At 41.5% G+C, this 11,005-nt stretch overlaps 1 protein-coding gene across 4 annotated transcripts in view; it reads right to left on the bottom strand.

Annotated features, from left to right (window-relative positions):
- Positions 1-872: 872 nt before the first annotated feature.
- Positions 873-11,005, bottom strand: part of ABI1 (abl interactor 1) — a 77,506-nt gene continuing 67,373 nt past the window's right edge. For 2 of the 4 annotated variants that reach the window (XM_066552020.1, XM_066552030.1), the window contains 4 exons: positions 10,589-10,765; positions 7,669-7,755; positions 3,374-3,559; positions 873-1,759 (listed from right to left, as the gene is read on the bottom strand). In XM_066552020.1, the coding sequence (XP_066408117.1) occupies positions 1,584-1,759; positions 3,374-3,559; positions 7,669-7,755; positions 10,589-10,765 (626 nt within the window). In that variant the 3' untranslated portion in view covers positions 873-1,583. The remainder of the gene's footprint in view (positions 1,760-3,373; positions 3,560-7,668; positions 7,756-10,588; positions 10,766-11,005) is intronic. The other 2 variants (XM_066552038.1, XM_066552046.1) reach the window with 1 other exon arrangement.

The following is an 11,005-nucleotide window of genomic DNA, read 5'->3' as shown; positions in this document are numbered from 1 at the left end:
CAGGAGCTGGTAAACTCCTCTGAAGAGAGAGGGTTTGGATGTTTCCCTGGCTACTTAACAGAAGCACCTGGCATTGTATATAGCTAGAGATACTGGTTTACTGTAAAAGACTACAAGTGGATTTTAATTGGTTATTCATCAGTGAGTTCAATTCATGCTCTTGGTGGCTACCTGCTAGCAGTCAACATGATGCAGAATTTGAGATTGTTACCAAATGAATGTTTTTGTTCAGAAAATGAAAGGCTTGGTATTTCTAACTCAAACTAAAAATGAATGATTCACCAGCCAGTCAAACCTGCAACTCCATCACTTTCATCACTCATTTATAGAATATATTGTGTAGCACCCTAGAAGCTGCCTTTGAAGTCCCAGACACATTACTCTCACAGTAATTACCCAGGTACTACCACATTCCTTCTCAGGTTATTTCAGCCACAGAATCTGTAGAGCAGGAAAGCACACCCTCTCTGGCTATCTCTGCCTGTGATCCCTTAACAATGGCCAAGTTCCTGTCCCTGAGTTCCCCTGGGTGCTATCTGGAGGACAGCCTGCTCCTGTCCCAGAGCCACACAGAGAGAGTTCCCACACACAACTGTCAGCTACAGATGGTGTCCAACTCACTGCATCCAGGTAACTGGATTCAATCAAGAACCCTCACTGGAACTAAGTGTTGGCAGAAAAGAACTTTTAAGAGTATGTATAAGTGTGTAATTCAGGTTTCAGATCTAATTTATTTTCCCTCTGTCAGTGATAAAGTCATGTTACAAACATTTGTTTTTTAGTACATTGCCTGGGATAACACAGCCATGATTTTGCTACCTTAGCATTCCCAACTTCTTCGCCAGCCAACCAACAAAGTAATGGACGAGACCTTTGGTTCACTTATATATTTATGAATGGAAAAAGTCATAATGTAAATTTACTCATTAAAAAAACTTGGGTACAAATTACACATACATAAGACCACCCATTTTTTGAATCACATGGACACCTTAGACCCAAACAACTCATTGTAATAGACTTTAGTGAGAATACTCCAGGTAAAGATTACAACAATTGGAAGCATCTTGGATTTTTAAAAAAGTATATTTCAATACATAAGTTTGTATGCATGCTTTAAACAAATATAATTCAAGAATGAGCAAAGAGTCTAAACAAAAAGTAATATGACCAGCACTAACATTAAACTTCTCATCCAGGTTTTAATATGTTAGTCTAACGTAGTGTTAGTTACCATGCTGTACTGAAAAATGTAATGGCACAATCTGATCATGGTTCATTAAATATTATACCCTACTTCCCCATAATAATTAGGCTGGTCATAAAATTAACAATGCATAAGTAAATAAGTATAACCAGTTATAGACAGTTGCTTGTTTTACAAATTGCCATCAGGTAAGACATACTGTCCCCAGAGACTCAGAGATGGACATTCAATCATACCATTAAAACAGTATGGCCTGAAGAAATGGGCACAATTTTTTGAAAGTATATTAAGACAATTCTGTTAGCTTTTAGTTACCCCTTGTAAATAATCATGGTATGACTTGAATACAAGACCAAACTTTGAAAAGCAAAGGATTTTAATCGGCATAGTGCATGATTGATTCAACATAATTCCCAGGAAACAAGCCAGTTACTCGATTGCAAACTCCTTCATACCAGCCATCATCGTTCTTCTTTATCACATAAATGATTGCACCCTCCATAAACGACAGCTCATCGTCTTTGTCCTTTGTATAGTCATATATAGCAACAACTGTGGAATAAACAGGGACACATTTAGCATTTTATTAATAGCAACAGTATTAAAAAACAATTGTACTTCAGAAAATATTAAAAGATTAGTTTGCTGTCGTGGGATTTTCAGTAATGAATTCGTGTGCTTTTCCTGTTGAACACTAAGCCCAGAAATTAGAATTTCACTTTCCTTGCAACATTAGCTAGCACTAAGAAGTGTGTGTTGACTAACTAGACACTCAGTTAAACTGCTGGCAGAGAAGTACATCCAGCTGTGACACAGTAAAGTGGGGCTTATGGACACTTAAAAGCTGAGTTAGGGAACACCTGACTTGTGTGGTACCCATTTCTGACCAGATTACCTCAATAGCATGTGGATCTCTTAGTATGAATCTCTTGATTAGAACAAAAATATTGTACAAAAATCATTCCACTGAGGCCCCTGTTGGCACATCAGTGTGGCCCTGCACACCTCACTGCTAAAGCCACTGCACACATTGAATGGGCATTCCTACAGAGCTTTTGTGTCCTCAGGAATTCTGGCACTACTTTTCAAGGAGCTGCACTGAGGGCAAGTAGGAAAGTTGCTGAAGAGTGTAGAAGCAACATCTGCTATTTCAGTACCATCTTAGTACTACCTTACTCTTCCCAACCTCCAACTTGCTGTGTGCCATTAACAAAGCAGAGATTTCCCCAAGGAAAGAATGTTGCCACCACCAATGCTGGAGTTAAAAACTACCACTGTGAATATACAGACTTCAGACATCCCAGCCTTACCCTTCCCAAGTTAATATGGATTTATGCAATTGATCAGCTTTATGAATTCCAAGAATCCACTATTTTACATCTACATATATTCCCAACTATCTGATGTCTTAATGCCTAGCAATGCTGTGCTGTATCAGTTATTTTCATCCCATGGGTATGTCCTGCACACAGTCCAGCTCAAGCGAAGAGGGAACACAGGAGCTCTGCCACAAATACCACAAGTACCTGGCACCATTTTGTACTCACTGCAGCACCAGCCAGCTCATGAGAAAACTGGCAGCACTGCTGCTGACAAAATGGTCAGTGCTACAACACAGACAACTCCGCTGGCAGGAAATCTGCTTGTCCATTATTTATGGGAAGAGATGTTTACTACGTGACTTCATACCTAAGCACAGTTCACAGTCTGCTGATCTGGAGTGACTGATAAATCTCCAAGGAGACCTCAACACATTTTCTAGTTCAAAGTTTAATAATCCACTCTAGTAATCTAGTGTGATGAGATAAATACAGCTTGGAATTTCTGTCCATTTTGCAGCAGTCTGTAGATGACTGCCCAGCAATCCTGAGGTAGGTACAGTCCAGCTTATCAAAGATGAAAGCCATCCAATTTACACCTGCTTCCTGTGAAGAAACTTGCTTTTTCACCCATTCTAGCATGCCTGAAGGTATGTTATAATTTGTCCAAAGAAGGATTATGTCTTACCACATTAGGTGTGGACACAAACTAAGGAAAGCACGGCTTGAGTTCTGACTTAGGAGGGACAAAGTGTGGGTCTGATGAAAACAGTCAAAGTCCTTTATTCCCTCCTGACACCATTAATGCCCTGATACTGCACTAACACAGCTGCAGTGCTTCTCTTACCTTTCTCTATGTAGTTTTTAGGTGCCCAAGCAGGATCTCCATCTGCATAGGGATCGCTGTACTGCACAACAGCAGCCTCCTCATCCTCATAATCCACAGGTGGTGGGGGTGGAGGAGGAGGAGAGTCATCGAACATCGGCATCTCATCGGGAGGCGGCGGCGGGGGAGGAGTTGGGCTATCAGCAACTAGAAACATTTGGAGATTATTGTTTTCTCTTAAATCAAGACAGTGTGGAGATGCAAACAAACCTGAGGCTGTACACTGTAAATAAAAGAGCTGGGGGGACAACACACACAGCATGCACTATAATACCATGCACTGATTAGAAACAGAGGCTTTGTATTAACAACTACAACACACAACTCTATTTGTTATTAGTGGTCCAATCTATGTGTAAATGCTACTAGAGTCAAAGCACATGCTGCGGGGCATAAGCTGAACATCAGCAGAGAGGAAAGCTTCCTGCTCCAATGTCCATGCGCTGCAGCGATAGCTATGGAGGACTCGAGTGGCACCCTCTGAGCCAGGCAGCAACAGCCTCTGACTGGGCCAGCAGCTTGACTGGCTTTTAACAAATCCTTTGTCTGTAACAGTCACTTCAATTTACTTCTGAACACTGCTTCCTTGGATTCCTTCTCTCTCAGAGCTAGCATTAGGGAACAAAAAGATCTGGTCTCTTCCCTTTTTTAAGATTTAACCAGGTAAGAGGAAGCCAAGTAATCCTCCTGCAGAAGAAAAGCTTTGTAGAGATCCTTATCTTGCAGACTAGTTTGTGTGTGTGACATTCAGGAGTCAATTAATAAATGAAAAACAATGACAGGCAGCTGCTGCTCTTAGAGAAAAAGTGCTCAAGGAATTAAATGTATGATCCAAACTGTCAAATCCCTGCCCTGAGACTCTCCAACCAGCACAGTTACAAGTTGCTTTGGGAAAGGAAAAAAGAGAAAGGCATTATGGTACAAATCACTTTTAAAATCAGTTCATTAAATTAGTTTCCAGTAACACTGACAGCAGCTGGTAGCAAAATAGGGAGATGGCATACTCATATGCAGGACATCAAGTCACTTATGCTATTCCTAGTGAGATGTGGTCCACTATACATGGCCCTGGTGTAAGCACTATGGAGCCACAAGTTACTGAAAGGAAGCTACTGTTACTGACAGCAATTTGGTTACATAGCAACACAGATTCATTTTCAAGAGATCTGGGATTCTGCACACTGAAAACACAGCCTGAAAACTACTGCTCTAGGCAGGATTTGATGGAACAAGGCATCAGGCCTCAGAATATGCAGCTCCAGCACACAAATTTTGAAAAGAAAGCCAAGCAACAGAGAAAGACCAACACTGCACTGAATGAAGCTTTAACTACTGATAGTTACAATGGCACTGGAGATTAGAAATAGGGGTTTTGTTTACTTAAACACTTTTTACTTTTGGCTGGTCACTACTCCAGTGGTGACTTAACCTTTGCTCTTCAGCCCCATGCCCCTGATGAGCAATTTGGGCACAGCTCCCATGTCCTGTCTGGGTCAGACTGGCTGCACTGGGACAGGTCTGGCACCTGCTGCCAGGGGCAAAACGGGGCAGGAACTGCTGGGGCAGGGACAGCCTGGCATCCAGCCTGCTCCCTTCCCTTGAAGGGCCAATTCTTCACCTGCAAGCCCAGCTCCTCTTCAACTTGACCAGCTGAGCTCAACACCCCACAGCTCTCTCCATCAGTAAGACTGGCTGCCACTGTATTTATTAGTGATTCCTCTCCCACACAGAAGCCCATTTGTGTCACTTGGAGACAGACTAACAAAGTCTTTGGTGGAGTGAATGCTGCGTCCTGCCCGTTACTGAATAGCACTCACAGACAGGCTTCATTAATCCACCAGAGACACATGACAACACTGTTTATGAATGGACTGGTTTTGTGCTGCAGTTTAGCACATCTTCCACAAATGTATTTCTCCCCCTAGTTTCTGTCTGCAGCCAGGGGGAAAAAAAACAGAGTTGAAACAACAATCATTTGAGATCTTGAGAAATCCTTACCTTAGAAAATTTTTTTTAAAAATTTAAGTGCAAAAAAAAGTTACATTTATTCAACAATGAAGCTGCATATTTGAAAAGGAAAGAGAGCAGGAAATGAAAGTGTGAAAGCACCAAGACATACTCTAACTGAGAGGCAGTGGAGGAACTGCAAGCTTTATGGGAAACATTTAAAACAATTCAACTTTGCATTTAAACAAAGAGAGAATGGAACAGAAAATTAGACAAGTGCCACTGCACTGAAGTATCCCCTCGCCTCCTGGACCTTAACCTAGACTTCTTTTGGTTCTAAACTGAGCCAGACTCTAAGACAGCATCACTTCTCCTAGGGGAGGGAAATAAGCATGCACAAAGCCACTTTAAATGAGAAAGGGTAAAGGGATGAGTATTTATATAGCTCCAAACTGAGATCTTCTCTTGTATGCATTCCCATCCTTGCTCTTTAAACAGGGACTAGCAGACTCCTTGTGAAAGGACTGGGTGTGAGAGTACAGCAACTCAAATCAGCTGTCCCTGAGCACCAGACACACTGGAAAACCTCTCTGGAGGAGATGCTCACAGTTTGGTCACAGGAAAAAATGAAGAGGCATTGCATAGTTTCTAAGCCCTCTATGTCCTTGTCCTCTGAAAGAAGCCCACAAGCAGTCTGCTTTCCAAACCTGCAGATCTCTATGATAAGGAAAAGACAAGTCTACCCACGTCTCCCTAACACCAGAGACTTCTTGAGAAAACAAGACTGATGAAAGTCCAGCACACAATGCCAAAACCCAAGAGCAGCCTCTACAGCCAGCTCTGCTGAGCGTATGCGCAGGCTGCCACACGCATCCCTGCCTCTGGAACGAGGCAGCAGCTCCAAGCCATACTCATTATAGAACTTTCCAACCCAAGAGACTATTAAAGGAAATAAAATACAATTCCTATGACCAGATTTCAAGCTTCAGCTGGTTTTGCTGCAATCTCATCCACAAGTCAGCTTGCATTCTGCTGTTGCACGCACAAGCCAGTCCGTCCCTTTCACCTCTGCTCTCCCACGGGCTGTGTTATCTCCAGGAGGACAATACTCAGAACAATTCAGTAGCAGGTGTCAATTTCCTCAAGTTTATCTGCAAGTGAAGATATTCTGTAACCTTCATCTTCAGCAGGTTTACCTCTACACTTACTATTTAGGAAAAGTTTTCAACAAAATTTTGTGGCACACTATTCTACATCAACGTGATTCTTGCTGTTTACCTAGCACAGCACCAAAATACCTTCTTTTTGAAAGAGAACCAGAGAGATGTCTCTAATCTCATGGGGAATGCTCAGAACATGACCATTTAAAAGCTCTGATGGAAAGCACAACAGCAACACTACTCAGGCCTGGGGTCCCTAAATGGATGCTGCAGCTATATAGCCAACTGCGTAGTAGTAGCCCCTGAGATCCTAGCAAATCTCAAAATGGTTCCCAAACACTTTAAAAGCATTTTTTATTTACTTCATACTCTATCTATATCACATTTAATCTGTTGTTTACAGAACTGCAACAAACTCCAACTGAAAAGGATATCTCCAGATCAGGAACACGACTTTACACTTGCACTAGCACTTGAGACAGTAACACTCACCTGAAGGGAATCAAGCAGTAATGGTAAAAGCAGAGTTACCAGTATAAACACAGCACAGCTAGAGAGCACCTCTCACAAACCTAACAAGCAGAGCTATGCTGCTAGAAGCTCAGCAGGGAAATAGGAGAACACAAAGAAATGGAGAATGAAAGGCTGCTGAGAGGAGAGATGCCTTACAAGCTCCTTTGTAATGCATTAGATCTTAAGACTGCATGTTTTTAATTGACTGTACAGCTGGCTGAAAAATGCTACAGTATTGGAATCAATGGTTACACATTACATGTTCTGACAGTCTACATAAGCCCTTTTAATAAAAACTAATCAATTAACCCTACTGAAAAAGGCAGGGTGATTCAACATGAAATTACTATTTTCAATTAAAATACAATTTTATATTCACACCAAACATATGCCACATTTCACGCTGTACTTCTGTAATAAATTTGTAGTTCAGGACTTAAATGGGTCAGTAATAATCATGCACGTGTTATAAAATATTGAAGAGTGTGCCCTTCAGCTCCAATAGCATATTGACACTAGAATGCAAGATGGTATTAGCTTCTGGAAAAGGAAACAAAATAGAGTCTGACTTGCCAGCCATGCATGCTAGAAGAGAGTAGGCTCTACCCTTTAACAGCTCAGCTTGTCCAAACTTACTGTTTTCCTGCACCCTGGCCACGAAGCCTGTGAGAGGTATCTGTGGAGTCAACTGAGGCATAGGGGGAGGGGGTGGAGCAATAGAAACTGGTAGCAACACACACACCATATCGGGAAAGTCAAATGGACAAAGGAAAAAAAAAAAGGGAACAAACAAAAGCAGCCGTCAGTAACGAGGACCACAAAACAAAGTATGTAAAGAACAACAAGAACACACACACACAAGAACCTTCTTCAAGCTTGTGTTTCCAACAAGGCTGAATTTGTGGTTAGCCAATGGAGGATCAAAAGCAAAGCATGCCCGTGTTCAGCCAGGGAACAGCTGAGTGCAGGCTGCGTGGCTGGAAGCTCCCAGGGTGCACGTGAAGGCTCCTGCTCTGTCACACATTTTGTGTGCTCACCTGGGGAGCACAGAAAATTGAGCTTTTGTCTTGCTGCTAAATAAGGATTACTCAATTTAGCAGCTCTCTTTTCAAAGTGAGCTACTAGAAGTAGAGGTGATGTTTTGCAGGATTCTGGACTCCCTCTAAAATCAAAGTGGAGCACTGTATCAAGTGCAGCAAAGCAGCACTGACACAGAGCAAATACAACTTTTGCAAGGGGCACAATGTTTTAGCATCAATACTTCACAGTCACACAGAGAGCACCTCCCACCACTGTGCTCTGCTGGGACAGGGGCAGTCAGCTACCTTACTCAGTTTTGTTTTTCTCAAAAAAAGGGACCTTGTTGCTTGCTGGCAGAAAAAAAATAGATGGGTCTAGAGTGGAGACTTTATGAAGTCTTCTGTGGTGAGAGGGCACCCAGCAACCTAAAAGGCTGGCAAAGGCTTCAACAGCTCAGAGTGGCTACAGGAGCATGCAGAGCTCCCCAGGAAGCCCTTGCAAGCTCACCTTCTGTGAAGTGTGTGCCTGTCTGGTGAGTAATGAGACCTGTGACCACACCTGTGCTCAGAGACACTGGGCCAACAGCCCCAATGCTCAACTGCTCCCTGCACAGGTAGGGAATGGGAGCAGTAGGGCAAGCCACTCAAACTATCAGCTCTGGCAGGACATCTTCCCCTTAAGTGCAAGGAATGAAAAGCATAAAACAAAACTCTACCCAGAAACTCAACAAAACATCAACTCATTTGTTTATACAGTGTCCCTTCTCAGTGGAATTTCTCTTGCACTGGAGCAGAGAAATTCCTGTGAAGGTGGGAATTCAGCATGGTAATAAATCCAGTTGGAACCAAATTTGAAAGAGGTTCTGTTCTTCCAAGTAAGCAACAGTTTTAAATAAAGCTTTAACTAAGATTAATGTCTGATGAATTAAAATGAAGCATTTAGTTCATTACAAAACCAATAATCAAATAAACTGTATGGGATAAATGATTGATAAAAACAGGAGAACAAACAGTGTTTCACAAAATTGAAGTAAACATCTAAGAAAAACCAGAGCATTTGTTAGCACGAAAAGTAAAATCTTAAGGCAACATGGGACCTGGGTTTAATGTCAAGACAGTAGCACTAAAAAAATAATCACCAGTTACAGAAACAGAGGAAAACAGTTTCAAGTAGCAAAACACACCCATCAAAATACTGTTTAAAAAATGCTGACCATCAGTATTTTGAAAACACCAGAGAGGCTAGATTAAGAAACAGCACCTGCATTTGAGCAAAAAATTGCTTTGGACAAATGTAAACATTCAGAAAAAGTGGTGTGCACAGCATTTAAGACAACTGAACTATTCCCAGAAGTAAAATCCTGTTTATTTAATGAAACTCAACTGTTCAGGCAGGAGGGAGTTTCTGTTGTTATGGTGAATTAATTTGGAGGGATGAGAATGTGGAGGAAAATGAAATGCTAGTATGGGTGAGCAGGAGTAGGAGGAAAATCAGGTTTGGAAAAAGAGAAAAGATAGATACTGTGTCTGCATATAAAAATACTTTCTGACAAATGTAATACTTCTAGACTACTCAGAAAACCCTTCACTTTGGTGTCCCAAGTATTTTAAAAGCATTCTTTTCTTAAGAGTAAGTACACAACAGCAAACACTGGTCTAAAGAGATCTTGAACACAAACATCAACATTTCGTTTCAAAAGAAATATTCCTCTGAAGTTTAAAGACTTGGCATTCTGAACACTACCAAGAAAAAAACATTATACAACTACCACTCCTCGATGTGTACTTGCTCAAAATTTATGGAAATGGCAAGGAAGAAGTTTCCTGATAGAGCTTCCTACCAGCAGCCAAGATCCTTATTTTGCAGATCTTTCTGCAGTGAACCTTGTTTGCCCTTCTGGGGCAGGAAGGCAGGAGGCTGCTGACTAAAACCTGCTCACTTGCCCATGGCATCCATCCCTTTCCTCATCTCCTGCAGATGCTCCTACTAGTGTGAAAGCAGAGAAGTTGTCTGCTAAAAGAGAGAGACTGAGCTCCTTAACAGTCAAGCTTAAAGAAAAGAACAAAGGAGAAACTTGGAATCAGGAAAGGATTTAAGAAAGACACAGAGACAGGGAGGAACTGTGTGACAGGAACATGAACATTGTGCTCAGTATTCTTTTGCCACCATCCAAATAGTGGAGGAGTGTACTCCAATCACATTAGGTCTCCCACAAAAAAACTGACCCTTGGTTTAGTTTATGTTCTCCAAGCACACCTGAAATGCCAAGTATAATATGCTTATAATTAGACAGGCAATCCTAATAATTTCTTGTCATGAGTAACAGCAAACAAGTCAGGGGGGAAAACAGTATAATTGCATATAGTGCAATCACTGTGCAATTTCAATACGGTTTTTCTTGTTTGTTTTTCCTTCTATTTCAGGAAAGAAAGTAGCAATCTCATTGATGCTTTTCATAAATGAATTAAAATGCCATGCATGCTTTTACAATCATTTTGCTCAAAACAGTTTGTGATTTCAGAGCTCAGCAGCTTACTTGAATTTTGAGAATAAAGAGGCCCGCCATTAACATGAGGTTGAGCAGAGAATGGGGCAGTCACAGAAGGATTCCGTCTGTATCCACCAGAAGATGCTGAAGAAGTGGTAGAGTTGTGTCGTGAGATTTGCCTGGTCATTGTGCCATACTGGGAACCAGGAGCTGAACCAGGAGCAGCTGAAAAGCATTAGCCAGAGGAACCAAGGAAAAGACTTAAGCAGAGCATTACTTGGGATAGAATGCAGAAAACAGAAAAAGTCCAGAACATGGAAAATACTTGATTACAGTTCTCCAATAATTTAAGATCAGTAACAGGCAATTAACAGAAAAAACAAACATCCCCATTACAATCAATAATGAGAAAAAACACACAGAACATAAACCAACACTCATATAAAGGGCATTGAGAAATGCTGA

Source organism: Molothrus aeneus, chromosome 1 (genome assembly GCF_037042795.1).
Source record: "Molothrus aeneus isolate 106 chromosome 1, BPBGC_Maene_1.0, whole genome shotgun sequence".
Lineage (NCBI taxonomy): Eukaryota > Metazoa > Chordata > Aves > Passeriformes > Icteridae > Molothrus > Molothrus aeneus.
The sequence above is the reverse complement of the archived record's forward strand: the minus strand, read 5'-3'. Positions and strand labels throughout refer to the sequence as shown.